This window comes from Talpa europaea (assembly GCF_964194135.1).
Source record: "Talpa europaea genome assembly, chromosome: 7".
NCBI lineage: Eukaryota > Metazoa > Chordata > Mammalia > Eulipotyphla > Talpidae > Talpa > Talpa europaea.
In genome coordinates, this window is record NC_140074.1 from 8742751 (window position 1) to 8769214 (window position 26464).

General features: G+C 45.1%; 1 protein-coding gene across 1 annotated transcript; it reads right to left on the reverse strand.

Annotated features, from left to right (window-relative positions):
- Positions 1–4146: 4146 nt before the first annotated feature.
- Positions 4147–19607, reverse strand: OR5C1 (olfactory receptor family 5 subfamily C member 1; the record flags this gene model as incomplete). Its single annotated transcript, XM_084236313.1, has 2 exons — positions 4147–5110; positions 18805–19607. The coding sequence occupies 2 exons, from the start codon at positions 19605–19607 to the stop codon at positions 4147–4149; spliced, it is 1767 nt and encodes a 588-aa protein (XP_084092439.1).
- Positions 19608–26464: the final 6857 nt, after the last annotated feature.

A 26464-nucleotide genomic window follows, 5' to 3' on the forward strand; every position in this document is an offset into this window, starting at 1 on the left:
GGCTTACGTCTCAGCACTACGAAGCTATCAGCAGCCACTGTGACATGAGTTCGATGCCCGGCCAGGGAGCTACCCACATGATGCAGCAGACCTCTCCTGTCTCATGCGCTGCTCCCCTCAGCAGTGTATTTCAGTGGATCTACCTGTTCTGCTCCCCACTCTGTCTCTGGTGAGTCCTCTCACCCCCTGCACCTCTGGCCTACACCCCAGCTCTTGTATGCATAAATAAATAAAATAAATCTTTAAAAAAAAAGAAAAAAAAGAAATTGCACTGGTAAAGGCATCTCTTTGGGGGGATTCATTCCTCTGTAAGGTTGTTAACTGCTGTTAAATTAATTATTTCTAGGGTTGGTGCTTAAGGATTTTCTTTTTTAATATTTGGCTTGACTAGGTCCATTTGAAAGGACCTGTGATTTTTTATAATGGCCTTAATCTCTATCTCCTGGCCTGGTCTGGACCTCAGTCTGTGCCTCCGGATATACTTTACTTTCCTACAGTTTGTTTGATGGCTGTTGTTAATCATTCCTACCCCCACCTCTCATTTCATCAGCTTCTGGTCTTGTGATGCCTCCTTCCCAAAGTTTCCACTCTTAGTTTCCATGAGAGAGAAGACCAAGCTGGTTATTATGAACAGAACATTTGCTTCCCCCAATTTGAAGGCTCACAGCACCAAGCACAGCTCCCTGCCTGGTCATACCTAGGCAAGCCTCATCATCACCCACTGTGGCCCCTTTGTGCACGCCCAACCCCACTTCTTCCCCTCCTCCGTCACACAGTTGTAACCTTGAGCAAAACAATCTGTATTTCATATACCCACTGGGCCTACCCTACATGCTCATAGGCTCATGGTGGGTCACAGCAGAGATGTGCCCCCTGGAGGAGTGTGTCCACATCCACACTGCCAGCCCCACGTGGCACTGCCTCTACGTGTGTCATGCAGTGACCGTAACACAGTCACAGCCTCGTGCAGACAGCACACACTTTCACACTCACACCATGACTCAAGCTCATGGTCACACTCAGGAAGACAGATCTGCACACTGTCCAGCCTGGCCCCGAGTCCCAAGTGGACCTTCTGGCCTCCCCGTTGCAGAAGAGACCTGCAGGAGGGACCAGGAGCAGCTTGTCATTGGAGAGTCCAAGAAGGGAACCCCCACGCCTGTGTGGTCTGAGTCTTGGGAGAACCTTTCTCTCCAAAGGCACCACCCCCTTCTGTGGCTGCCTCTCCCCCTGGGCCAGGAGGCAGCTCCACTCAGGGGCTTGTTAATCTTTCTGTTTTGTGAAAACCAGAGAGAAGGGCAGGCTGACTCCTGAACCCCAAACAGTGACTGGGACTTCAGCAGGGGAACTTAGGACAGAGCAGTATCTTCTGGAGTCAACTCTGCCATCCCATCCACTGTTGCTGGCAGCTTCTCGTAGGAAATGTTGGAGTGTGGGAAGTGCTGCTCCTCTGATGAATGGCCATGTGTGTGGCTGCACATGTGCAGGATTGCATGCCTGGTCAGAGGGCTCTGGGGTCTCTGCAATCAAGTGTGACTATTGGCTTGGGGGTGTGTGTTTCTGAGGGCAGCTGTATCTGTGAGGGTGGGTGTCTGGAAACTTTCCCCTGATAGTGTATGGCATAGGAACCCCAGAACCCACAAAGGAAGAAAAGGTTACAGAGAAGGGAAAACCTTGCATTCTCAGTGCTGAGGTTGCCAACTCTCCCAGTAATACCTCCAATCACTGCCAACACGAGTTGTTATGAGGATTGGAGGTAAGAACTTGGAAAGGATTATAAACATTGTGATGGGAGAAGGGGTTTAGATTTATTTAAACCTTTGACAAAATGTGCTGAGTTTGGGATATTATATCCCCTGCACGCCAGCTGCTAATTCATCTGTAAATAAACTGACCCACCGTCCTGGTTTTCCCAGGGGGTTCTTAGGATACTGGATTTGGAATCTTAAGACTGGGACAATTCTGGGCAAACCAAGATGAGCTGGTCTCTCTGTCAGTAAACCTATAAAATTCCCTAGAGTTTAAGGAGATGATCTTGCCAAATTCCTCTTTCTGTAAGCCTGAGACCTACCAAAGGACTACAAGGAGGGGTTCTGGTCCAGGTAAGAAGGGGCAGCACCTCCCAGGGAGCCAGGGAAGCCTTTGGTCTAAGTACTGATTTCAGCTTGCAGGAGAGAGTAGCATGACAGTCAAGGCCAACCCCTGACTGGGGCACAAGGGAGAGACTCCAAGGGTAACCTACTAGGTGGTAGCAACTAACATTGTTTTGAGTCCCATATTTCACCACCAGGACTCATCTCAGTCATCATTAGGGCGACTGGCAGGGGATCAGGCAGGTGTTGACACTTGGTTCTGGCCACGCTCCACCCGTCCTTGGAAGCTCCTGCCATGGGGTCCACTTCTGTGCTGCTCCCGTGTGCAAGAGCTTCTCATGCAGAATGCAATGGCCTGGACCTTGCTCAGGTATAACTGAGTCAGGGAGACAAAGAAAATCTGGGTGGGTGAACATCTCAAGAGCGTTGGCTCTGAAGGGTCCAGAGTGACCCAGGCTCAGAATATGGTGGGTACCTTTGCCCAGGAGGTCAGGATTATGGCAATCTCTCTCCTCTACCCCTGCCACTGGATACTGTGCTCTTAACACAAAGCAGTCTACCCCAGCTGACCCGCCTGTGAATGTGCGCATGCTCGCAGCTCTGAATGCAATTTAAACATATTAGAGTCAACATCTACCCTTCAGCTAAGAGACAACATCTACCCTTCAGCTAAGAGACACTAACCCTTATCCATACCTTAAGTAAGTTTTAAATTAAGACCCCAAACATGCCGATTTGATACTTAAAACACTTCTTATGCCTCACTGTCATCTACTTCTGAACTAGAACTAAACTAACTGTAATAATAACTAGACTGTGACTTTAATTTATCACCTATACCAACTCAACTGAAATCTAACAGCTAAAGAACTAAACTCTAATTTGAATTTAATTTAGTCATAGAAATAAAAATGACCTCCAGTCTTTGTGTGCACTATAATTCTAATTTTAAAATATTTCTAATATTTCTAAGAGTTCAAGTGCATCTAAACCCCTACATTTATTCCAAATATAGTGCTAATTAAAATCAATCTAAATCTTAAAGTTTACATAATTTTAATTCAATCCTGTTTGTCTGATTGCTTTCCAATTCTAAACCTAACCTCAACTCTACCCTAACCCCAGCCCCATCTTAGCCATAACCTGAACTCTGAGTCTAACCCTTTCCTAACTGTAACCATAATTCTGACCCTTTCCTATCTTCTATTGCTTGCCAACTAATCCAATCCTGACCAAATCATAACCCAGATGTTGGGAGTTTAGGAATGAGCTCAGGTATGTGAGAGCTGGAATACAGAGGTTAATAGGGAGGGAGGTCTGCCACACCAGCCCCCTCTTTGGCATGAGTGGGTTCTGACGATGCTCAGGGTCAAGGAGATCAGATTTACTGGTCATGATGAACCTTAAAAGTGCAAGAACCGCCTCCCTGGTGGTGCAAAGGGTTAAGATGCAACCTATGAAGCTCGCCGCAGCCACTGCAGCATGAGTTCGATCCCTGGCCAGGGAGGTGACCCACATGGCGCAGCAGACCTCTCCTGTCTCACCCGCTGCTCCCCTCAGCAGTGTATTTCAGTCAATCTGCCTGTTCTGTTCCCCACTGTATCTCTGCTGAATCCTCTCACCCCCCACAACTCTGGCCTGTACCCCAGTTCTTGTATGTATAAATAAAGAAATCTTTTAAAAAAAAGGTGCAAGAATCTAGAAACACTTGGAGTCAACATAGCTCTTAATTGGAGTTTCTGAGACTCAATCTCTTAGAAGCACAAGTGGCAAATACACCTAAGTTACCTCACCTGCCAACACGTAGGAACTTTGTTTTGAGCAGTGAAGACACTAAGGCAGTTAAAGAGCAAATTAACCTGATATTGGCTCTGTCTATAGGTGTGGCCCTAGTTCCCCCCAGATTGCTGCCTGCCTTCTTCTAAGCTCCCCCCTCTTCCTTTCCCTTAAGCAAGAACAAGAGACATCCAAGCCAGAGGAACATCATCTTTACCCAGTGACAGAGGGGTCCTTCTCACTCTCCACAGTCAGTCCTAACCAGCCTCCTGGACCCTTAGTGGTGCCCCCGCCCCACAGAGCAAAATCGGCCGCAGGTTCTTTTGAAGGCCTCCTTCACCTCCTTGTTTCGGAGGCTGTAGATGAGTGGGTTGAGAGCAGGGATGACCAGGGTGTAGAACACAGATGCCATCTTGTCGGTGTCCAGGGCATAACTGGAGCTGGGGCGCAGGTACATGAAAATGAGGGTCCCGTACAGCATGGCCACAGCCGTGAGGTGGGAGCCACAGGTAGAGGCTGCTCGCCGCCGGCCCTCTGCTGAGCGCATGCGAATCACAGCCCCGGCAATGAAACCATAAGACACGACAATGGCCAGCACGGTGGCTGTCTGGATGAAGCCACACACGGCGAACAGGAGGAGTTCGTTGAGACTGGTGTCATCGCACGAGATGGCCAGCAGCGGAGGGATGTCACAGAAGAAGCTGTTGATCTCCCGGGAGCCGCAGAAGCTAAGGTGGAAGGTGAAGGTCGTGTGGACAAAGGCACTCACTGCCCCACCCAGGCCTGAAGCGCCCAGCAAGGCCAGGCATAGCCGTGGCGACATGGATGTTGTGTAGAGAAGGGGGTTTCCGATGGCCACATAGCGGTCATATGCCATGGCTGCCAGCAGGCAGCACTCAGCATCGGCTAGCCCTGCAAACACAAACATCTGGAGGGCACAGGCTGCATATGGGATGGTGGCGTGGGGCAGCAGCAGGTCCACCAGCATCTTGGGGCCGATGGCGGAGGAATAGCAGGCGTCCAGCAGGGAGAGGTTGGCCAGGAAGAAATACATGGGGGTGTGGAGCCGGGTGTCCACACAGATCAGCAGCACCATGCCCACATTCCCCAGCAGGCTCACCAGGTAGATGGGCAGGAAGATCAGGAAGAGGGTCACGCGCAGGTCCCAGCGGTCTGTGATGCCCAGGAGGATGAACTCAGAAGGGGCAGCCTTGGCCCAGGTGACATTCTCTGGGGTCATCCTGCTGGACAGAGACTGGGGAGAGAATGCAAGATGGAGAAGAGAGAAAGGTCACCAACCACCATGGAGGAGACAGCACTTTGTATGGGGGTCAGGCAGACTTGGGTTCCAGCCCTAACTGTACCACTCAAATGGGTGTGGCTGTGGATGCACCATGCAATTCTCCAAGGCTTATTTCTTTTTTAAAAATTTACTTATGCTTACAAGAACTGGGGTATAGGCCAGAGGTACGGGGTAGGGGGAGAGGATTCAGCAGAGACAGAGTGGGGAACAGAACAGGCAGATCTGCTGAAATACACTGCTGAGGGGAGCAGCAGGGAGACAGGAGAGGTCTGCTGTGCTGTGTGGGCCAGTTCCCTGGCTGGGGATCGAACTCATGCTGCAGAGGCTGTGGATAGAGTCACAGTGTTATACTTAACCCCTTGTGCCACCAGGGAGGCTCAGGGGACATTTTTCCAGAAAGTTTTATTTGAACCCCCTATTGCCCTACCTCTCAGGCAGAAGCCCCACTCACTGGACTCTGTATTATAGCCCTACCCTATTATTTTATAATTACCCATCTCACCTAGCTCAGCATTTGGGGACATTCTTGATTCTTCCCTCTTTCTTTAGGGGGTTTTAAGGATTTTCCCTTTCTCTTCAGTGTGGTCACTGAAAGAGGTCAGACAGCTTCTAGGGGTAGAGAAATCTGTGGAACTCCTGCCCCACCCAACTCACATTTTCCATGAACAAAGTCCACTGGCTTGGTGGAGTTCTGCACACAAAGCCTAGTTGGTGGCAAGTCCCTTGTATGTTTCTGTTTGTCCATCTGGGAAGCAAGCACTACTCACCCTCAGGAAGGGACGAGTTGAGCTACTTCTGGTGCCTCTCCATTTCTCCATCTGTAAAACGGGGACAATGAGACTTCAAGGTTTTTCAGTTGCTTCAAAATTTTGGGGCACAAGGATGCCCAAACTTTAGTAAATAACATTATGGAGAGAGAGAGAGAGAGATTGTGTGTGCGCCTGCACAAAACATAGTTAATTCTCCATTGATTTCTCTCTGTTGCCTTACTACCTATGACGGGTAATTCTGACTTGGTCGTGTTTCTTTCCATGAAGGCAAGAGCACTGAATTCCAAAGACTTATCCCAACCCACACAGCTGTGAAGGGATAGAACTCAGGCTTCAACTCAGGTCTACCTCCAAATCCAATTCTCTTTGTCTATAGACAAAGACCCAGTTCAGTCTCTTCATAGATTTCCAAGTTAGTTATTGCCATTGTCTTGCCTCAGCTCTCTCATCTTCGGATTGCAGAGACTAGGTCAGATCAGCTGTTCCCAATCTATTCTGTGGCCCAGCGTCAGTTACCAGTGGAGCTTTGTAAGCGCTGTCAGTGCCCAGAAATTCAGATTCACTTGATCTACCACAGTATTCACAAACCTGGACTGGAAAAGCAATGTTCCATGTGATTCTGATATGCAGCTTGATTTGGGACTCCCGAGCAGCAGAACTGCTCAATCTTTATGTGCGTGGGGATCACCTGGGGATCTTGTTAAAGGCAGATTCTGCTCAGAAGGACAAGGGGCAGGGGCTTCGATTTTGCATTTCTGACAAATTCCCAGTTGAGGCTGCTGCTGCTCCTTTAGACATCAGGATTGAGTAGGAAGACCCTAAACCACTTAGGGCCACTCTGACATTTTAGATTCTAGTTTTCTAGAGGATTCTCTTAGTCTCTTAGCTACTGTCTCTACTTATTTTGAACATCCTTTCTCTGCAGACCAACCATACTTATGAACACATTAAGTCTGGAGAAACTAGTCTCGCGCCTTTCTCTTCCTGCAGCTTGCCCCTTTTCTATCAAGCCCAAGTTCTTAGCTCATTCCTCCCCTGCACACAGACATTTCCAATGCCTTGGCCCCGACACCGCTGTTTCCACTGTGTTTGTGCGTGGTTATTGGGTTGGTAGGACATACCTAGAAGGTGGGGAGTTCTGTCGACAGAGCAGCTTCAGTCCAGCCTTTTGGGGTGAGAATTGCAGGGAAGTTAGCAGGGACATGCCCAGCCCCAGAGGTAAGAACAGAAGGCATTTATACTCTTCTTGGGCACGAGGGACTGTTCTCTTCCTGTTTTCCTCCTGAATCCTTCCCTCTCCCCTGCCCTGGAGTCCATGGAGACTCTTTCCACACCCCTTGGGGACTCCATCACAGCTAGTGGAGGGGAATGCCAGATGACTCACTCTTTGGTGCCGGGGGAGGTTGGAAAAGTTTAACCTGAGTGGGTCCCCAGGTTCTGTGCAGGGACTGCTACTTGATGAGGGAGTCCCTTTGGCTTACTTTTCCATCTATTGTTTGGGAATCAGTATTTTTATTAGGCTTGTGAGCTTCTACACAAACACAGATTCTTCTTCTAACACTTTACATTGTTCCTCTTACCTGAACGGTCCAGCTTCTTTCCTGTCTACCTGGAAAGGTCCCCCTTTTTGTAGAAGGACAAGCTCAAATACCACCTTGTGCAGGAAACCTTCCTGCCTCTGAAGGAGAGTCACCGTATCCCTCTGTGTTTCTTGGAGATGCATATACAAGAGCATGAATCCAAGACAGAGAGGGAAACATTTGACTGTGCCTGATGCGGCAGCAGACAGGAAGCCTCCTGAGACCGTGGTCAGGGCCAGGGCAGACATGGAGTAAGCAGTGAGGAAATTTACTCAGAACTCTTGGGGCGGCCCCACATATAGGTAACTTTAAAGGTGCCAGGATTAAAACTACTTGGAATGTCCACTGAGAACTACCCTTAAAGAGATCAGATGGGGTTGAGCCTGGAATTAGGGCTAAGTGACTCAGGTGGTGGGGAGTAGATGGTTATGGGCTGGAAATCTTCGACTAGAATCACCTCATCTATAGTGTGTCTTCCAGCTAACCTGTCAGTCATGTTTGCCACATGTTCTCCAGTTTACACAACCAATACTCATTGCACCTACTATGTTTCAAGCTTAAGTTTAAGAGCTGAATGATGTACCAACATCACATCCCTTTTTTAAAAATTATATGTTATATATTTTTTACATCATTTTCCATTTTTGCACAATGTGTGAATTTTCATCTTGGTTATATTCCTCATCCAATTCCCACCCCCCCTTAAGCAACTAAGAGACACACTACAGGGGGCTGGGGAGGGGAGGAGGGACTAGGGTCCTCCCAGCCCCCTGTAGTGTGTCTCTTAGTTGCTTTTTTTTTCATGGAGCATGCAGGGAGAAAGAGTCAGGATTAACTAACTAAGAATATTAAAGAGAGTGTTTCAGGTGGGACTACTGGCCTGGCAAAGGCCTGCATGTGGGAATGCAAATGGTGCAGTTGATGAATGAAGGAGGCCAGTGGAACTGGAGCTCAGAGGATGGTGGAGAGGTGTGTGGGAACCTAGCAAGGTAAGCAATGAGGGGCCAAATAGTGGAGCTTCACAGAATGTCGACATTGTCTGATATTACCAGTGCCACCCTATCTTTTGATTGCTCTGGCTGGTGTATATTTTATCACCAACTTATTTTTTGCTATGAACTGCTATTGTACCTTCAGTGCACGATGCACTTCATATTCCTCCAGTGGCCCATCACTTTCTTGGGCTTAGTGTGAGGCTTGGAATCTTGGAGGATTTTCTACCCATAACTGTCAGCGCAGGTCCCGCATGCTGCTGCCACAGGGAGAGCAGATCCTCTTCACACTCGTGAGCTGCCTCTCTCTAGTGTTAGACTCAAAGTAAGGCTCATAGAAACAACAGGAGATTGTTAGTTCTGTTGCTCAGTATCAGCCAGGCTCTACGTAGCACGTCTCAGTATCTTTAGCTTTGGACCCTCCCACAGTAAAAAGCAAGTGAATCTTCCACCTCAGTGGAGGACCTAGGGCACAGGTGGGTTTCCTGCCTCTCCCCGTCCATGGCAGTTGGACTATGCTTTGTAGGATGGGAGGGGCCATCTGTGGGAGTGACTTTCCGATCCCCTTTATTTTTCACAGCATCTCCCCTAACGTGTCTTTTCCACATCTATATGGTATTTGATTATTGTGAGACCTAACTAATATAATCGTTAATGGAAAAATTTTAATCATTGCATGCTTTTTAGGTTGTTTCCATTCTCTGGTTATGAATGATGCCACTGTGAACGTGCACAGGCTTTTGTGTGGACATGCGTTTGCTTGGGTATATACCTGGGAAGGGGATTGCTGGGCCATGTGGCAACTCTACATTTAACTTTTTGAGAAACTGCCAAACTATTTTCCAAGCAGCTGCAATATTTTACAATTCTACCCTCAGTGTAGGAGGGCTCCCCTGTACCTAACTCCTCATCAATCTTTAGTTATTGTCCATCTTTTTGAGTAGAACCGTCCTAGTGGAAGTGAAATGGCTTCTCATTCTGGTTTTGATTTGCATTTCCATGATGAATAAAGACCTTGAACATCCTTCATGTACTTATTGGCGATTTATATGTTTTTAGTTGGAGAAATGTTTATTTAAATCACTTGCCCTTTAAGAGCTATGGTTTTTAAAAATTATTGAATTTAAGACTTCCTTTATTAAAAGAAAGATTTATTTATGTATGCATAGTAGAACTAGGGTATAGGCCAGAGGTGCGGGGGGTGAGAGGATTCACCAGAGACAGAGTGAGGAGCAGAACAGGCAGCTCTACTGAAATCCACTGCTGAAGGGAGCAGCAGCCGAAACAGGAGAGGTCTGCTGCGCCATGTGGGTCAGCTCCCTGGCCTGGGATCAAATTCGTGCCTCAGTGGCTGGTGATAGCTTGATAGCCCTGAGACTCAATCACTGAGCCATCAGGGAGGCCCTATAAAGTTTAAACCTTTAATATAAAAAGGACTTACACAAGTCTTTAAATAGTCAAATAACATGGAGACATACTTAACACAGATACAATTTATTTTATTTTATTTTTTTTTATGTCCTAGAATTTTATTTTATTTTTTTTTAATAATAAATTTTATTGTTATATTCCCCATACAATTGCAGCCCCCCCATTCTGACCCCAATCCCTCCCCTCCCGCCCCCGCCCCCCTAAAAGTGTCTCTGGTTCATAGTTTTTTGTTGATTTTGATTTTCACTTTCTTATAGTTATTCGTTTTCCTGGTCCCTTATTTAAGTTTTCTAGATTCCTGCTATGAGTGAGACCATCCGGTATTTTTCTTTTTCTTTTTGGCTTATTTCGCTGAGCATGATCCCTTCCAGCGCCATCCATGTTGCTGCAAATTGCATGTGTTTATCTTTTTTGAATGCTGAGTAATATTCCATGGTATATATGTACCACATCTTCTTGATCCAGTCATCTATTTTTGGGCATTTGGGTTGTTTCCAAAGCTTAGCTATTGTAAACAGTGCTGCTATAAACATAGGGGTGCAGGTGTTCTTTGGAATTGATGTTTCTGTGTCCTTTGGGTAAATACCTAGGAGTGGAATTGCTGGATCATATGGAAGCTCTATGTTTAGTAGGTCCAGAAATCTCCACACAGCTTTCCACAGTGGTTGGACCAGTTTGCACTCCCACCAACAGTGTAGAAGAGTTCCTTTTTCTCCACACCCTCGCCAGCATTTGTTGTTGCTAGTTTTTTTAATATGTGCCATTCTCACTGGTGTAAGATGGTATCTCATGGTAGTTTTGATTTGCATTTCCCTGATGGCAAGTGATGTTGAACATTTTTTCATATGCCTGTTGGCCATTTGCATTTCCTCTTCAGAGAAGTTTCTTTTTAGCTCTTCTGCCCATTTTTTGACTGGATTATTTTCTTTGTTGTTGTTGAGTCTCATCAGCTCTTTGCAGATTTTTGTGATCAGTCCTTTATCATTAGTGTTGGGTGCAAAAATGTTCTCCCAGTTGGTGGGGTTTCTCTTTGTTTTTGTTATTGTCTCTTTTGCTGTGCAGAAGCTCTTTAATTTGATGTAGTCCCAGCTGTTTATCTTTGCCTTCACTATCACTGCTTTGGGTGATGTGTCTGTAAAGATGTCTTTGATGTGCAAATCACGTAGTGTTTCGCCTATATTTCCTTCTATATATTTTATGGTTTCAGGTCTTATGTCTAGTTCTTTAATCCATTTTGAGTTGATTTTTGTGTATGGTGTGAGGTAGTGGTCAAGCTTCATTCTTTTGCATGTAGCGACCCAGTTTTCCCAGCACCATTTATTGAACAAACTTTCTTTGCTCCAATGCATAGTCTTTGCTCCTTTGTCAAAGATTAGTTGACCATAAATCTGTGGGTTTATTTCTGGATTTTCTATTCGATTCCATTGGTCTGTATGTCTGTTCTTGTTCCAATACCATGCAGTTTTGATGATTATGGCTTTGTAGTATAGTTTGAAGTCTGGGAGTGTAATGCCTCCATTCCCTTCTTTTTTTTTCAGGAGAGCTTTGGCTATTCGGGGTTTTTTGTGATTCCATATGAATTTCATCAATAATTGTTCTATTTCTTTGAAGAATGACATTGAAATTTTGATTGGAATAGCATTGAATCTGTATATTGCTTTTGGAAGGATGGCCATTTTAATAATGTTTATTCTTCCAATCCACGAGCAGGGGATGTCTCTCCATTTCTTTGTGTCTTCTTCTATTTCTTTTAACAGTGTTTTATAGTTTTCTTTGTATAGGTCCTTTACCTCTTTTGTTAGATTTATTCCCAAATATTTGATTTTTTTTGTTTCAATAACAAAAGGGATGGTTTTTTTGATTTCTTCTTCTTCAGATTTATTGTTTGTGTATAGGAAGGCTACTGACTTTTGCGTGTTGATTTTGTATCCTGCCACTTTACTGAACTGATTGATGAGTTGAATTAGCTTTTCTGTGGAGTTTTTGGGGTTCTCTATGTATAATATCATATCGTCTGCAAATAGTGATAGTTTGACTTCTTCTTTTCCTATTTGGATTCCTTGGATGTCTTTCTCTTGTCTTATTGCCCTGGCTAGGACTTCCAGTATTATATTGAAAAGCAGTGGTGAGAGTGGACATCCTTGTCTTGTTCCAGATCTTAATGGAATTGCTTTCAGCTTTTCACCATTGAGAATGATACTGGCTGTTGGCTTGTCATAGATGGTCTTTATGATGTTGAGGTATGTTCCTTGTATCCCAAGAATTTCAAGGGCTTTTATCATGAATGGGTGTTGCACTTTGTCGAAAGCTTTCTCAGCATCTATTGATATTATCATATGGTTTTTATATTTCTTTTTGTTGATGTGTTGGATAACGTTGATTGATTTTTGGATGTTAAACCATCCTTGTGCCCCTGGAATGAATCCTACTTGGTCATGGTGAATTATCTTATGGATACATTGTTGGATTCTGATGGCTAAAATTTTATTGAGGATTTTTGCATCAGTGTTCATTAGGGAGATTGGCCTGTAGTTTTCCTTTTTTGTGTTGTCCTTGTTCGGTTTTGGTATTAGTGTAATGTTGGCTTTATAGAACGTGTTTGGTATTGTCCCTTCCTTCTCAATTTTTTGGAAGAGTTTGTGAAGGATAGGCACTAATTCGTCTCTGAATGTTTGGTAGAATTCATTTGTAAATCCATCAGGTCCTGGGCTTTTGTTTTTGGGGAGGTTTTTGATTACCATTTCAATTTCGCTGCTTGTAATTGGTCTGTTTAGGTGTTCTATTTCTTCTTTATCTAGCTTTGGGTGATTGTAGAGTTGTAGGAATTTGTCCATCTCCTCTAGATTGTTAAACTTGTTTCCATATAACTGTTCATAGTAGTTACTGATTATTCTTTTGATTTCTGCTGTGTCCGTTGTGATTTCTCCTCTTTCATTGATGATCCTGTTTATTTGTGCTTTCTCCCTTTTTTCCTTTGTGAGCCTGGCTATGGGTTTGTCTATTTTATTGATTTTTTCAAAGAACCAGCTCTTGGTTTCATTGATCTTTCGGATTGTTTTTTTAGTTTCAATTTCATTTATTTCTGCTTTGGTTTTTATTATTTTTTTTCTTCTACTGGTTTTGGGTTTTTTTTGTTGTTCTTTTTCTAGATCTTTGAGCTTCGAGATTAGGTTGTTTCTTTGAGTTCTTTCTTGTTTCTTGATGTGAGCTTCTATTGCTATATATTTTCCTCTTATTACTGCTTTTGCTGCATCCCATACATTTAGGATATTGGTGTCCTCCTTGTCGTTCAATTCAAAAAATTTTTTAATTTCTTCTTTGATCTCCTCATTAGTCCAGTTGTCTTCCAGTAGTGTGGTTTTTAATCTTCATGAGCTAGGAAAGTTCCTTGCCTTCTTTTTATGGTTTATTTCTAGTTTGATGCCTTCATGGTCAGAAAAGATGGTTGATATGATTTCAATCTTGGTGTATCTGTTGATGTTTGTCTTGTGCCCCAGTATGTGATCGATGCTGGAGAATGATCCGTGTGCGCTTGAGAAAAATGTGTACTCCGTTTTTTTGGGGTTTAGTGTTCTATAGATGTCTGTTAAGCCCAATTGCTCTAGGTCCTTATTTAGAGCTTTAGTTTCTTTACTTATTTTTTGTCTTGTTGATCTATCCATTGTTGATAGTGGTGTGTTGAAGTCTCCCACTACGTATGTGTTTTCTCTGATGTCTGTTTTCAGAGAGGACAACAGTTGTCTGATATATTTTGGTGCTCCTTCGTTTGGTGAGTATATGTTAATGAGTGTTATTTCTTCTTGAAGTATTGTCCCCTTGATCATAATGTAGTGACCATTGGGGTCTCTTTTTATCTTTTTGAGTTTGAAATCTGTTTTATCTGATATAAGTATAGCTGTTCCTGCTTTCTTTTTTGGTCCATTTGCTTGTAGGATTGTTTTCCATCCTTTAACTTTGAGCCTATTTTATCTTTTGTAGCTAAATGTGTTTCCTGGAGACAGCAAAAGGTTGGGTTTTGTTTCTTAATCCAGGCTGCAACTCTGTGTCTTTTTATTGAAGAGTTTAGTCCATTTACATTTAGAGTTAATATTGATATGTTAACATCTGTATTTGCCATTGTGTTTGTCTTTCCTTTGATTTTATTTATTTATTCTTTTAATAACTTTTTTTTTTTGGCCTTCTTTCATTGTTATTCGTCCCTCTGAGGTTCTGGCTTTAGGACTCCTTGTAGTATTTTTTGGAGTGGGGGTTTAGTTGCAATGAAATTCCGGAGTTTCTGTTTGTCTGGGAAGGTCCATATTCTTTCTTCAAAGAGGAAGGAGAGCTTTGCGGGATAGAGTATTCTTGGTTGGCATCTGTTTTCTTGGAGTCTGTTGACTATGTCCCTCCACTCTCTCCTTGCCCGTAGTGTTTCTTCGGAGAAGTCTGATGTCAGCCTGATTGGCTTTCCTTTGAATGTTATCTGTTTCTTCCCTCTTGCCAGCTTCATTATTTTTTCCTTGTCCTGGATTCTTGGGAGCTTTACTATTATGTGTCTTGCTGTATTTTTTCTTTCGTCGTGGAAGTTTGGTGTTCTTCTTGCTTCTTGTATATCAATTTTCAGCTCCTTCTTCACATTTGGGAAGTTCTCTTCAATTATCTCTTTGAATATTTTCTCTGTTCCTACTTCTCTCTCCTCTCCTTCTGGTATTCCTATAACTCTTATATTTCCTTTGCTCATGGAGTCAGATAGTTCCCGAAGTCTTTCTTCATTCTTTTTCCTTCGTACTTCTCTTTCCTTTTCTGTTTTGGTTCTTTTTATTTCTGTGTCTTCAAGAGCACTTATTCGTTCTTCCATTTCATCAATTCTGCTTTCATTGCTTTTCCCAGAATTCTTTAGTTCTTCCACTAATTCTTTGATCTCCTGCATTTCTTTTACTTCCCTCTTTAGGGACTCAATTTCATTCTTCTGATCGTTGATTATTTTTCCCTTATCATTGTTTTCCTTTATGACTTCTGTCAGTTTTTTAATCACAGCAATTTTAAATTCTCTTTCTGGAAGGCTCAGAAATTCTTCCAAGTTACTGTCGTTGCAATCTGGGGGCTGGTTTTCTTTTTGTGGTGTGCTTTTTCTCTGGAGAGTTGCTAGGTTGCGTGTGGTTCTTCTCCTCCCTACTGTCTGTTTTCTAATTTGCCGTATGCGTTGGGACACTGTGTTGTTGGGACTGGCCGGCATCTTGGGTGGGCTTCTCTGCTCCCCTCTGGTTCCTCCAGGAGTCATCTGTCAGTTTCAAGCAGTCTTTATTGGAGAAAGGTCCCTGTTCTAAAATGCCGATGTGGGGACTCACTCCCCTGTGCGCCTGGTCTGCCCCGCTGTGGGTTCCTGCTCCCCCTCTGGGCATGGACTGCAGGCCAGAGGGGGTCTGGCGTGGGCGAACTTCCCCCGCTCACCTCTGGCTCCTGAGGAAGCCTTCTGCAGGTAGTCTTTACTGAAGAAATGTCCCTGTTCTAAAATGGTGATGTGGGACACACTCCCTGCGCGTCTGGTGTCAGGCACACTCTTCTGCGTGCCTGGTCTGCCCTGGCTGTGGGTGCTCGCTCTCCCTGTGGGCTCAGACTACTTGTTCGGAAGGGGCCCGGTGTGGGCTAACTCCCCAGCTGGCCACTAGCTCCTTCAGGAGCCTGTGCTGGCTTCAAGTCACTAGGTGGCGCCAGAGATCTCTCCTAGAGCCCTTGGGGAGCTGATTTTCCACCCCGTGGGACAGGGAGGAGAGCGGGGATGGTAGGGTACACCTCAACGGCTTTGGAGTGCTGTGTCTGCCTTGTGCCCCACCGTCGTGGGGAACCCACGCCCCTAATTTCGTGCCCCGGGTCTCAGTTCCAAAGCCCTCAGTTCCAGGACGCGGGCTGTAGCCCAGATCAGTGGCGCGGGAATGGCGCCTTTTGAATCCCGCTCCCCTGCCTGGGCGCCTGGTTCCTGCTCACTCAGGGAGGGCCTCCGCGTGTCTCCCCGCAAGCCTAGGTCGCAGGCGCGGGGACCTGGGCAGCTGCGATCCGATCCGGATCCGCGTTTGCTTTTCAACCACACTGCTTTTCCGCGCAATCCCGATCCGCGTCTGCTTTTCCAGCGCGCCGCTTTCTGCGCAATCTTACCGGGTGGCCGGGGCTGTGTGCTGGTGCTGGTCTCCTCCTGGGGGTGGGGCTCTCTTTAATGGCGCCTGGAGCTCACTTCTGCGGCGGATCCTGCAGGGTTCTCCACAGCTCCCGTTCACGGGGTGTGGTGGCTGCAATAGTTCCTTTCCACTCACAGTCCCGCTTGCTGCGTCGTTTGTTCTTGTTGGCCGTTTTGGTTTGTTGTTTCCCTCCTCTCTGCCGGTCGGAGAGTGCCGCCTCTGTGGGCGGGGGAGGGGAGCAGGGTTCTGCGCTTCCCTCCCTTCTGGTCCTCTTTTATGGCCACTTTCTTCTTCGGGCAGTTTGCTGGAGTCGTCCGTTTATCTTCCGTGTCCCAGTTCTCACTGGGACCTGCCGCTTTTCCTCCCTATTAACTTTTTTTAATGGGAGATCTTACTCGCAGCGTCTCCTCGCCGCCATGTTGCTCCGCCCCTCCCTAGATACAATTTATTTATAGGCTTAAGGAAACAGTAAGTAAGCAAATGAAAGAGAAGTAAATATTTGCAACTATTAAGTAAAAAATAGGGTCACAAAATACTGGTAGGATACAGACAAAGCAACACTCATAGAACATCAGTGGGAAGGTAGATCATTAACTGCATCTTTTTTTTTTTAAGATTTTAGTTTATTTATACAAGAGCTGGGGTACAGGCCAGATGCGCAGGAGGTGAGAGGATTCACCAGAGACAGAGCGGGGAACAGAACAGGCAGACTGACCAAATACACTGCTGAGGGGAGCAGCGGGCGAGACAGGAAAGGTCTGCTCGCCAAGTGGGTTGCTCCGAGGCTGGTGGGGATCCAACTGGCACTGCAGAGCTGCGCGTAGCTTCACAGCGCTGTGCTCAACTGCCTGCACCATCAGGAAGGCCCCCATTGACTGCATCTTAACAACATAAATCAAATGTACAGAGAAAAGGATCATAAGAATTTGTGTAACATACAGTGGATTTTTTTTAAAGATTTATTTATTTATACATACAAGAACCCGGGTACAGGCCAGATGCACGGGAGGGTGAGAGGATTCACCAGAGACAGAACAGGGAGCAGAACAGGCAGATCTACTGAAACACACCACTGAGGGGAGCAGCGGGTGAAACAGGAGAGGTCTGCCGCACCATGTGGGATTCTCACCAGCTGGCCGGGATTGAACCCATGCTGCAGAGGCTGTGGAGAGCTTCACAGAGCTGCCCTCAACCGCCTGCGCCACCAGGGGAGCCCAAAAGGGGATCTTTTGAGAAGGGACTTACCCTTATTCACTGTTGGTGGAAATGCAAACAAGTCCATCTCCTATGGAACACAGTGTGGAGGTTTCCCAAAGAATTAACAATAGATCTATCATATGACCCAGCAATCCCACTCCAAGTTATCTACCCAAAGAATGCCAAAAAAAAAAAAAACTTATTTGGAGAAATATATGCACTCCTCTGTTTACTGCAGCATTATTTATATTAGCTAAGTTAAAGAAACACCCTGAGAACCCAAAGACAGAGGAGTGTAAGAAGAAGTGCTATAGGGGCTTTCCTGGTGGCACAGGGGTTAAAGTCTCAGCGCTATCAAGCTATTGCCAGCCACTGCAGCTTGAGTTCGATCCCCAGGCAGGGAGCTACCCACATGGTGCAGCAGAGCTCTCCTGACTTGCCTGCTGCTCCTCTCAGCAGTGCATTTCAATCTGTCTGCCTGTTCTGTTCCCCACTGTCTCTGGTGGACCCTCTCACTCCCCACACCTCTGGCCTGTATCCCAGTTCTTGTATGCATAAATAAATAAATCTTTAGAAAAATTTTAACTATTTTCTCTTTACTGCAATAACAAATGATTTTTCAGTTGGAGAAAAAAATAAATCAGAGTTTAAAGAGTAAAGACTGGTCACAACTAACCAAAACCCAAATAACCTGCAAGAGACTAATTCCAGATAAGTGACAATGAGCAAATTTTAATCTTTTTCTGTCCAGGTTTCTTTTCTAGAATGTTTGTGTCCTCTTGGGCCACACATAGGTTTTGCCTATTTGGTGTCATTTTCTTTATTGAGGTCAATTCTCATAAATGAGCTTCTTCCATGGCAGGTTCAGAAATGGTCCTTGAAACCCAGTGACTTTACCTGCCTGGTCTTGCCAGCATCTCCTTTTTCAAAAAATTAGAAACGTGTATTCAATGTGTTTGTTTGATGTATTTACATATTGCAATATGGTTGCTACATTAATGGTAGCTAACTTTTCATCTCATATAGTTTTCACTTCCTTTGTTAAGGTCTAATCTTATAGCAACTTTGAAGACTATAACAGAGTATTGTTAACTATATTCACTATGTTTATAGTAGATGTGTCCCCATTATTTTGGGGAAGAATTTATAGTTCTACTAGGTGTTCCTATTGAACTTGCTCCTACATGTTTATTGGCATTTTTGCTGTTCCCAAGGCTAGACTGAATCTGCTTGGATACATTAGCCACTCATCAAGTCGCTTGTAGGGACTGCTGGTCACTCACTTTCTCCAGGCTGCAGTTCTATCTTTGGCCAGTTAGTCCTAGCCCAGTCCTAGGTTGTCAGACTTCATTTTCTTGCATCTGTTTGGAAGGCTAACCATCCATCCTGTCTTGAATGTGTGTCTTTCAATTTTATGATGGACAAGTCCAGAGAAGAAGGCAAATTGGAAGTCTTGGCTTCAGGGACCTCTTAGGGGGTGGAACACCTCCCCCAGCCAAGGAGCCTCCACAAAGCCCCCTTCATGTCCCTGTTTCGCAGGCTGTAGATGAAGGGGTTCAGCATGGGGGTGACCATTGTGTATACCACAGAGGCCACCATTCCGGTGTCTGCTGAGTAGGAGGATGAGGGCTGGAAATACACTAGAAAGAGGGTTCCATAGAAGAGAGTGACAACTGTCAGATGTGAGCCACAGGTAGAGAAAACTTTGTTCTTTCCTCCAGCAGAGGGGACCCTGAGGATGGTGTGGATGATATGGGCATAGGAGACCAGGACACAGGTGAATGGGACCACACCCGAGAGGGCTGAGTCAGCATATATCATGATTTGAAATATATGTGTGTCTGAACAGGCGAGTTTGAGAAGTGGGAGAAGATCACAGAAGAAATGTGGGATGGAATGAGAGGCACAGAAGGAGAACTGAGACACTAGGATGGTCTGTGAGAAGGCCAGGATGTAGGCACAGAGCCAGGATGCAGCAACCAGCAGCAGGCAGCGTTGGGGATGCATGATGGTGGTGTAGTGGAGGGGAAGGCAGATGGCCACGTAGCGGTCATAGGCCATCACGGCCAGCAGAAAGTCATCCAGCAGGGTCAAGGCCATGAAGAAGTACATCTGCATAAGGCATCCAGCATAGGAGATGGTGTGATCCTGAGTCTGAATGTTGACCAGCACCTTGGGGACAATGGTGCAGGAGAAGCAGGTGTCGATGAAGGACAGGTTGGCCAGGAAGAAGTACATGGGGGTGTGGAGGCGAGAGTCAGAGCCGATGGCCAGGATGATGAGCAGGTTGCCCAGCACAGAGGCCAGGTACATGGCCAGGAAGAGCCCAAAGAGGAGAGGCTGCTGCTCTGGGTGTTCAGAGAAGCCCAGGAGCAGGAAGTCAGGGCTGCTGCTTAGGTTTTTAAATTCGTCCTAAGGCAGAGAAGTTAGAAGAGAATCTTGCTCAATAAAAGATAGGCATAATATTTACACAGACGAGGTCTTTGGTATTATATTCTTTGAAGAGGACCCTGAGGTCCAGTAGTAGCTGTAATGCCAGGTGTGCAAACGTGAAAAGCACAAGGACTGTGGACTGTGATAAGCAGGTTGGTGTGGCTGGCAGTGTTTGAAATTGCCATCTTTGATGTGATGCCTTGACAGTCAAAGCTTAAGTAGATACTTGCACTACAAAAAAGAAAAGTCAACAAAACCATGAGACTTATACTAGAGAGTCTTGGGAGAACACTGCCTCTTTGCATTTCAAGACTATGCCTGTGAATTAATGTGGGTATGGAAACTTTGTTAACTGGCAAGTGCTTTGTCAAGAAAGTGTTTGTTATTTTCATTATCAATATCTCAATCAGCAACATCAATTTTAAGATCATGGGGTTTGGGGCCTAGAGATTGGTTGGATCTCCTTTCTTTTTTTAAAGATTTATTTATTTATGCATTCAAGCACTGGGGTACAGGCCAGAGGTGTGGAGGGTGAGAGGATTCACCAGCGACAGAGTGGGGAACAGAACAGGCAGGTGGACCGAAATACACTGCTGAGGGGAGCAGTGGGCTTATCAGGAGAAGTCTGCTGTGCCATGTTGGTAACTCTCTGGCCAGGGATTGAACTCGTGCTGCAGTGGCTGCAGACAGATTCATAGGTTTCGTCTGAACCCCTTGCACCACCAGGGAGACCCCCTGGATCTCCTTTCTGTGCCTGTTCTAGGCAGTGTGTTCTTAGGAAAGTCATGTGAGCTCTGAAGTCTCTGTATTCTACTGTGTTCTTGCTTCATGAAGCTATTGCAGAGATAATACAAATGCAGGGAAGGCTCAAAATTAAGAAAGTGGTCGTTTTTATCACTGTCAGTACACCTTGGTGCAGTGTGATCTGGGAACAGTGTGCTTTGTGGTCTGGTTCTCCCAGGTCTGTTTTCAGTTTGGTAGCTAGATGCCCTTTTGGAGTTTGCTCCCTTTGGATTTAGATGTAGATAATAACCACACCTGATACATTTGTGAGGGTTCAGATACTGGATCAGTTTAAGTTTGTTCATGAACCATGAGGCACAATCGAAATGAGGGATTCCAGTGCTCCTGTCTGGTGGTTGGAGGCAAATGTGTGACACCCAGAGGGAGCATGTGCCAATGTCACACTAGTTTCTGTGACAATTGAAAATTAATACCGGGCCTCCCCAGTGGTGCAGCTGTTGAGCCCTGGGTTGCGAAGCTGCCCGCAGCCTCTGCAGCACCAGTTTGATCCCCGGCTGCCGGGCAAGGGTCCCACATGGCGCACAGACCTCTCCTACTGCCCACTGCTCCCCTCAGCAGTGTACTTCGTCAGTCTGCCTGTTCTGTTCCCCGCTCTGACTCTGGTGAATTCTCTCACCCTCCCGCGCTTCTGACTGTACCCAGTGCTTGTATAAATAAATAAATAAATCTTAAAAAAAGAAGAAGAAAAATAACACCCCTTCAGGAGTCTGTCAGAATTTCCCCACGTTTCACTCTCTGTGTGACTTTGAAAAAGTCACTTTCACAACTGTTTAAAGGAATATTAATTGAGTTTACTGTATGGCGTTGTTGTGAGGATTCAAGTAGATAACGATTGTAAAATGTTTAGAGCAATGCAGGCTTGTAGTAAATGTTCCTTATATATTAGTCATTGTTTCTATTGTTGTGAATACATGATGGCGCTTCATTGGCCCAAGTTACCTCCTGAGAGAGATAGATTGTGAGTTGTGAGGTGTAAGATGAATCATCATTATCATAATCACCACCACTCTCCTTGAGTGCTTATAACTCTACTCAGAACTGTTGGTGACAAAGCATCTGGAAACCAAACATAAACTTAAATCAAATAAGTTAATCAGGCAAAGTAACTATAATTTCATAGTGAGTATAAATAAATCTATTTTAAATAGCTACTCACTGCAAATTAAAAAACCAACAACAAAAGGTTGTGGACAGGGGTGGTGAGTGGTAGGTGGTGGTAGCAGAGCAGAGTGCTGGTGCTGGCAAGGGCAGTGGCTGAGAGTGACTCTGGGCCCCACGCTTGTGTGATCAGATATGATCTTGTAGCAGATGCTGTGGAGGTGAGCTTTATGATGAAAGTGACATGCCCTCTGTTACCACAACACCCTTCCCTTTGCAGATTTCTCACATCCACAGGTTTGTTGTTGCCCATTTGCTATGTCCTGATCACTGATGAGAACGGGTAGCCTGAGACTCTCTTGCCATAATGACCTGGGACTGGATCATTAGGGAGGTGAGGAACTCCTGAGTTCGGTAAGCCTTGTGGGGATCAGGAGAGCTGGGAAATGACGGGCAGAGAGGATTATAAGAGAGAAAAGGGAAAAAGGAAGAGACAGCAGCTCCCATGTGCCCTGTGTGTGCCCGAGAGTGTCCACATTTGGCCGGCTGGTCTCCTGTCCCGGCCTGAGGCCTTAGTTCTTACCTGGAGATGCTGGCTAACCCCACTCTCTGACACTATCATCAAGGAGGTTGGGTTCCTTGCTGCTCTGTCTCCCCAGGACGACATGACTGGTGCCTCTGAGTTCTTCCAGACTGAAGACTCAGGAGGAACTGCTCAGTATTCACATGTGGTGTCTCCTGGGACTCAATCCCAGACTTCCTAGTTAGAGACAGGATGAGGCAATTCTAGACTGTGGCCCCTGGGGTCCCAGTAGTGTCTCCTCTCAAAGAGATGAGGGTGTGGGTCCATGGGGGCACTGCCCTTGTATTGTTTTCCTCAGGGGCCATGTAGGTGGGATTCTTCATCTTCAGCCTGTCCCTGTCATGGAGTACACACTTTCCTCATCGGTAGCAGAAAATAATTAAAGAGAAAAAAGATAGATTGGATGTCACAATCGTTACTTGTACTTCTTTTTAAAGATTTATTTATTTATGCATACATAGCTGGGATACAGGCCAGAGATGCAGGGGGTGAGAGGATCCACCAGAGACAGAGTGGGGAACAGAACAGGCAGATTGACTGAAATATACTGCTGAGGGGAGCAGCGGACGAGACAGGAGAGGTCTGCTGTGCCATGTAGGAATCTCCCTGGCCCTCCGGGAATCGAACCTGCACTACAGAGGCTGCAGACAGCCTCTGAAGCTGTGCTTCAGAGTGCTGTACCCAACCACCTGCACCACCAGGGAGGCCCAATTTTTAATTTTTTGAGGCATGGCCATGTTGTTTTCCATAATGGCTTTGCCTGGAAAGTCTGGTGTCACTTGTTCTGGCCTTGCCCTGTACTAAACCATCTTCAACAGACGTGCTGTTGCCCCTCACAGGCTCCTGCTTGTGTGGAGCCAGGGCTCTGCTCCAGGCAGGACTGCTGGACTCTGTGCCTGCTGGTGGCTGGCGAGGTCTCATTGCAGAGATACCGAGCCTTCCCTGCAGACCAGGTCTCAGAAGCTGTCAGTTTAGACTCACACCTTCTGGGAGAGGTTATATTTAGTATTTAGAATCTCATATATCAGCCAAAAGTTGACTAGCGACTTTAAGAGCATTCCTAGGACAGCCTTGTCCTGATAAGTTTCCTCTTTTTCTCCCCCTTTCTCTCTTTATAACTCTTGAAAAATAATTTCGGATTATGAATGTTAGATTTGGAATCTAGCCAGAGCCTTGTCTCTGGTAGTTGGCGGCATTGAAGGCACAAAGCAGCCTGAGCTCCAGCTGATGCTGTTTGAGCCTCAAGTGGCCAAAGATACAACTTTGTGCTCCCAAAGCTGGAACCAGGTCAAGATAAACCCCGTTACCTAGTGAGTCAGCCTGCAGGGCACAGGCCAAGCATGGTTTCCTCTGACTCGGGACTGGTGCTGAGTTTGGTTTATTGGTGGGGTGTCAGCCCATTCCTTTGGTTTAATGGTGGGGTGTCAGCCCAGTGGGCAGAGGATAGAGACCGGGCGAGGGGAGCATCCCAATTAGAGAATATTGGAAAGAAACCTCTCCAGCCTCTCAGGCCAGTGATACTTTTTTATGTATCCAATAAGTAAAATATAATGCATTATACCTAGAACACTTAATTTAAATCCAATGTTTTCACAACAGCCTTTCTCTTTATTCATATGTATATCAAGTATAAATATGACAATTGTGGGCATATAAGCTTTGTTTTTCTTAAATAAAAAATAATACTGCTATTCAACATCTTTATAAATGAAAGAAAATCACCAAGGTAATACTGTATACATTAAAAAGTAATGTATTTCAGACAAAAATGAAAAAAAAAGTTGATTCTTCTTTGCATGGATTCTTCTTAGATAAGTATTTTAAAACTATAACTTCTGTAAAGGAGGTGATGAAGATGCCCTGATTTGATAATAAACACTTTCTTACACAAAGAAGTCACAAAGTTAAGAGATGAAGAGTTAGTTGATGGCACTACCTAGACAAAGATGACAGAGATATAATATCTTTAATGGATATAAAAACTCCTGTACAATTCAACAAAATTTCCATTAAATAATGGACAGATTACATGACAAAATAATTTGTAAGAGAATTTAAAAAAATTAGCTAACAAACTCAGGAAAATAGTCCTCTCATCAATAATGAAAAAAAATAAAACTAAAGCAAGAAGATAACCATTTTAGCTAACATATTAGTTATAATTAAGTGAATTTTGAAGCTATGTAGAAGATAGAGAAAAAAGGGCCTCCCCAGTGGTGCAGCGGTTGAGCGCTGGGATCCAAGCTGCCTGCAGCCTTTGCAGCACCGGTTCGATCCCTGGCCAGCCGGCGAGGGTCCCACATGGCACGCAGACCTCTCCTGCCGCGCCCGCTGCTCCCCTCAGCAGTATATTTTGTTAGTCTGCCTGTTTTGCTCCCCACTCTGGCTCTGGTGAACTCTCTCACCCTCCCGTGCTTCTGACTGTACCCAGTGCTTGTATAAATAAATAAATCTTTTTTTTTAAAAAAAGAAAAGATGTTTGTGGTTAACTCCAAAAATTCTCTTTAAAAAAAAAAAAAGGGCACATTTATTTAGGTATTTTGGCAACATGGATAGATAACCAGTCCTAGAAATATTTTATTTAGACATTCTACTTCTGAAAATTTAAAAAGTCACGTACTATGAATATAAAAATCATTTCTTTTCAGAGACTTTTATTGGATTGTAGTTTGTAATAATGAAACTTGGCCATCCCTAATCACCTATGGGTGAAGTCATAAAAACTGTGGCCCAAAGCACCCATAATCCCCTCCCCTCTCCCAAAAAATCTTAACACTGGAAAAAAAGATTACAATCAGATAAAATCTAAAACAGATATATACTAGGTGTTTACCAGAGCCTTGTTTAAAATAGTAAAAGTGTAGAAACAATAAAATATTCAACATTTTTAAAAAAAACATGGGACCTCCCCTGGTGGCGCAGGTGGTTGAGCGCAGCGCTGTGAAGCTATCCGCAGCCTCTGCAGCACTGGTTCAATTCCGGCCGACCAGCCGGCGAGGGTCCCACATGGCGCAGCAGACCTCTCCTGTCATGCCTGCTGCTCCCCTCAGCAGTGTATTTCATCAGTCTGCCTGTTCCGTTCCCCACTCTGTCTCTGGTGAATCCTCTCACCCCCCGCACCTCTGGCCTGTACCCCGGTTCTTGTATAAATAAATAAATAAATAAATATTAAAAAAATGAAAAAATGAAAAAAAAACCATGGACTTTTCTTCTGAGGTAAGCTTATTAGAGTGTCAAATAATCAGGGAGATTAATAATGTCTTGAAAACTCATGATGTAAGATTAAACAAAAAATTAAATTTAATTGTACCTGCAGCATTTTTTCAACAAAGTAGAAAAGAGTCATGAGCCTTGAATGACCACCAAGCCTCAGCTGATGGGTGCTCATACTTAGTAACAATACGTGAACCATACTCAGAAGGACAAATGGACTTTAGCCATACACTCTCCTTGCTTTCTCAGCCAAATAAAGTTTATTTCCTTTGTTCTCAAAACCCAGTCTTAGCACCGTTATACATCCTTAGTCCTGGGCCTTACAGAGTCACTTTCATATCCAGAGAGGTTTCCCTGGAGCTATCTCCTTGCTTTTTCACTAATCAATAAACGCTGACTCCTCACCTGCCTGCACTGGTGTCTGTATAGTTGTCTATTCAATCTTGACCAGAGGATCCTGGGGTTGGGAGCAGAGCCCCTTGATACATTCCTCCAGTTCCCAGTGGAGCAGTGGACAGCAGCTGGCTCAATCCTGGCTCATCATCTGTGTAGTTGAATGGTGGGATGAACTCAGCAACTCCAGATCCTCTCCCTCGTCCAGTGACAGCTGGGTGGGGCCCGTTAGTCATGACTGAATGGCTCACTGGCTTTCTCCATAACTTAAATTACATCTGATGTTGTCCATTGGGTGGTATTTACTCTCTGGTGTGAATCTGTCTATACAGCTGTCCTCTCTAATCAGCCACTTTGAGAGCTATGGTCACTCTGTAGCTCTGTCCTTGGCCAGTTGATCCTATTGCAGTTCTGCTGAGTTGGGAGTCTCCATTTGTTAAATCTATTTGCCATACTGAGTTCTAGACTTCCTGAACTTTGTGCTTTAAAAAATTACAGTGGAGGATCCTCCCTGGTGGTACAAGGGGTTAAGCACTGCACTATGAAGCAATCCGCAGCCTCTGCAGCATGAGTTTGATCCCTGACAGGCCAGGAAGAAACCCACATGGCGCAGCAGACGTCTCCTGTCTCGCCCATTGCTCCTCTC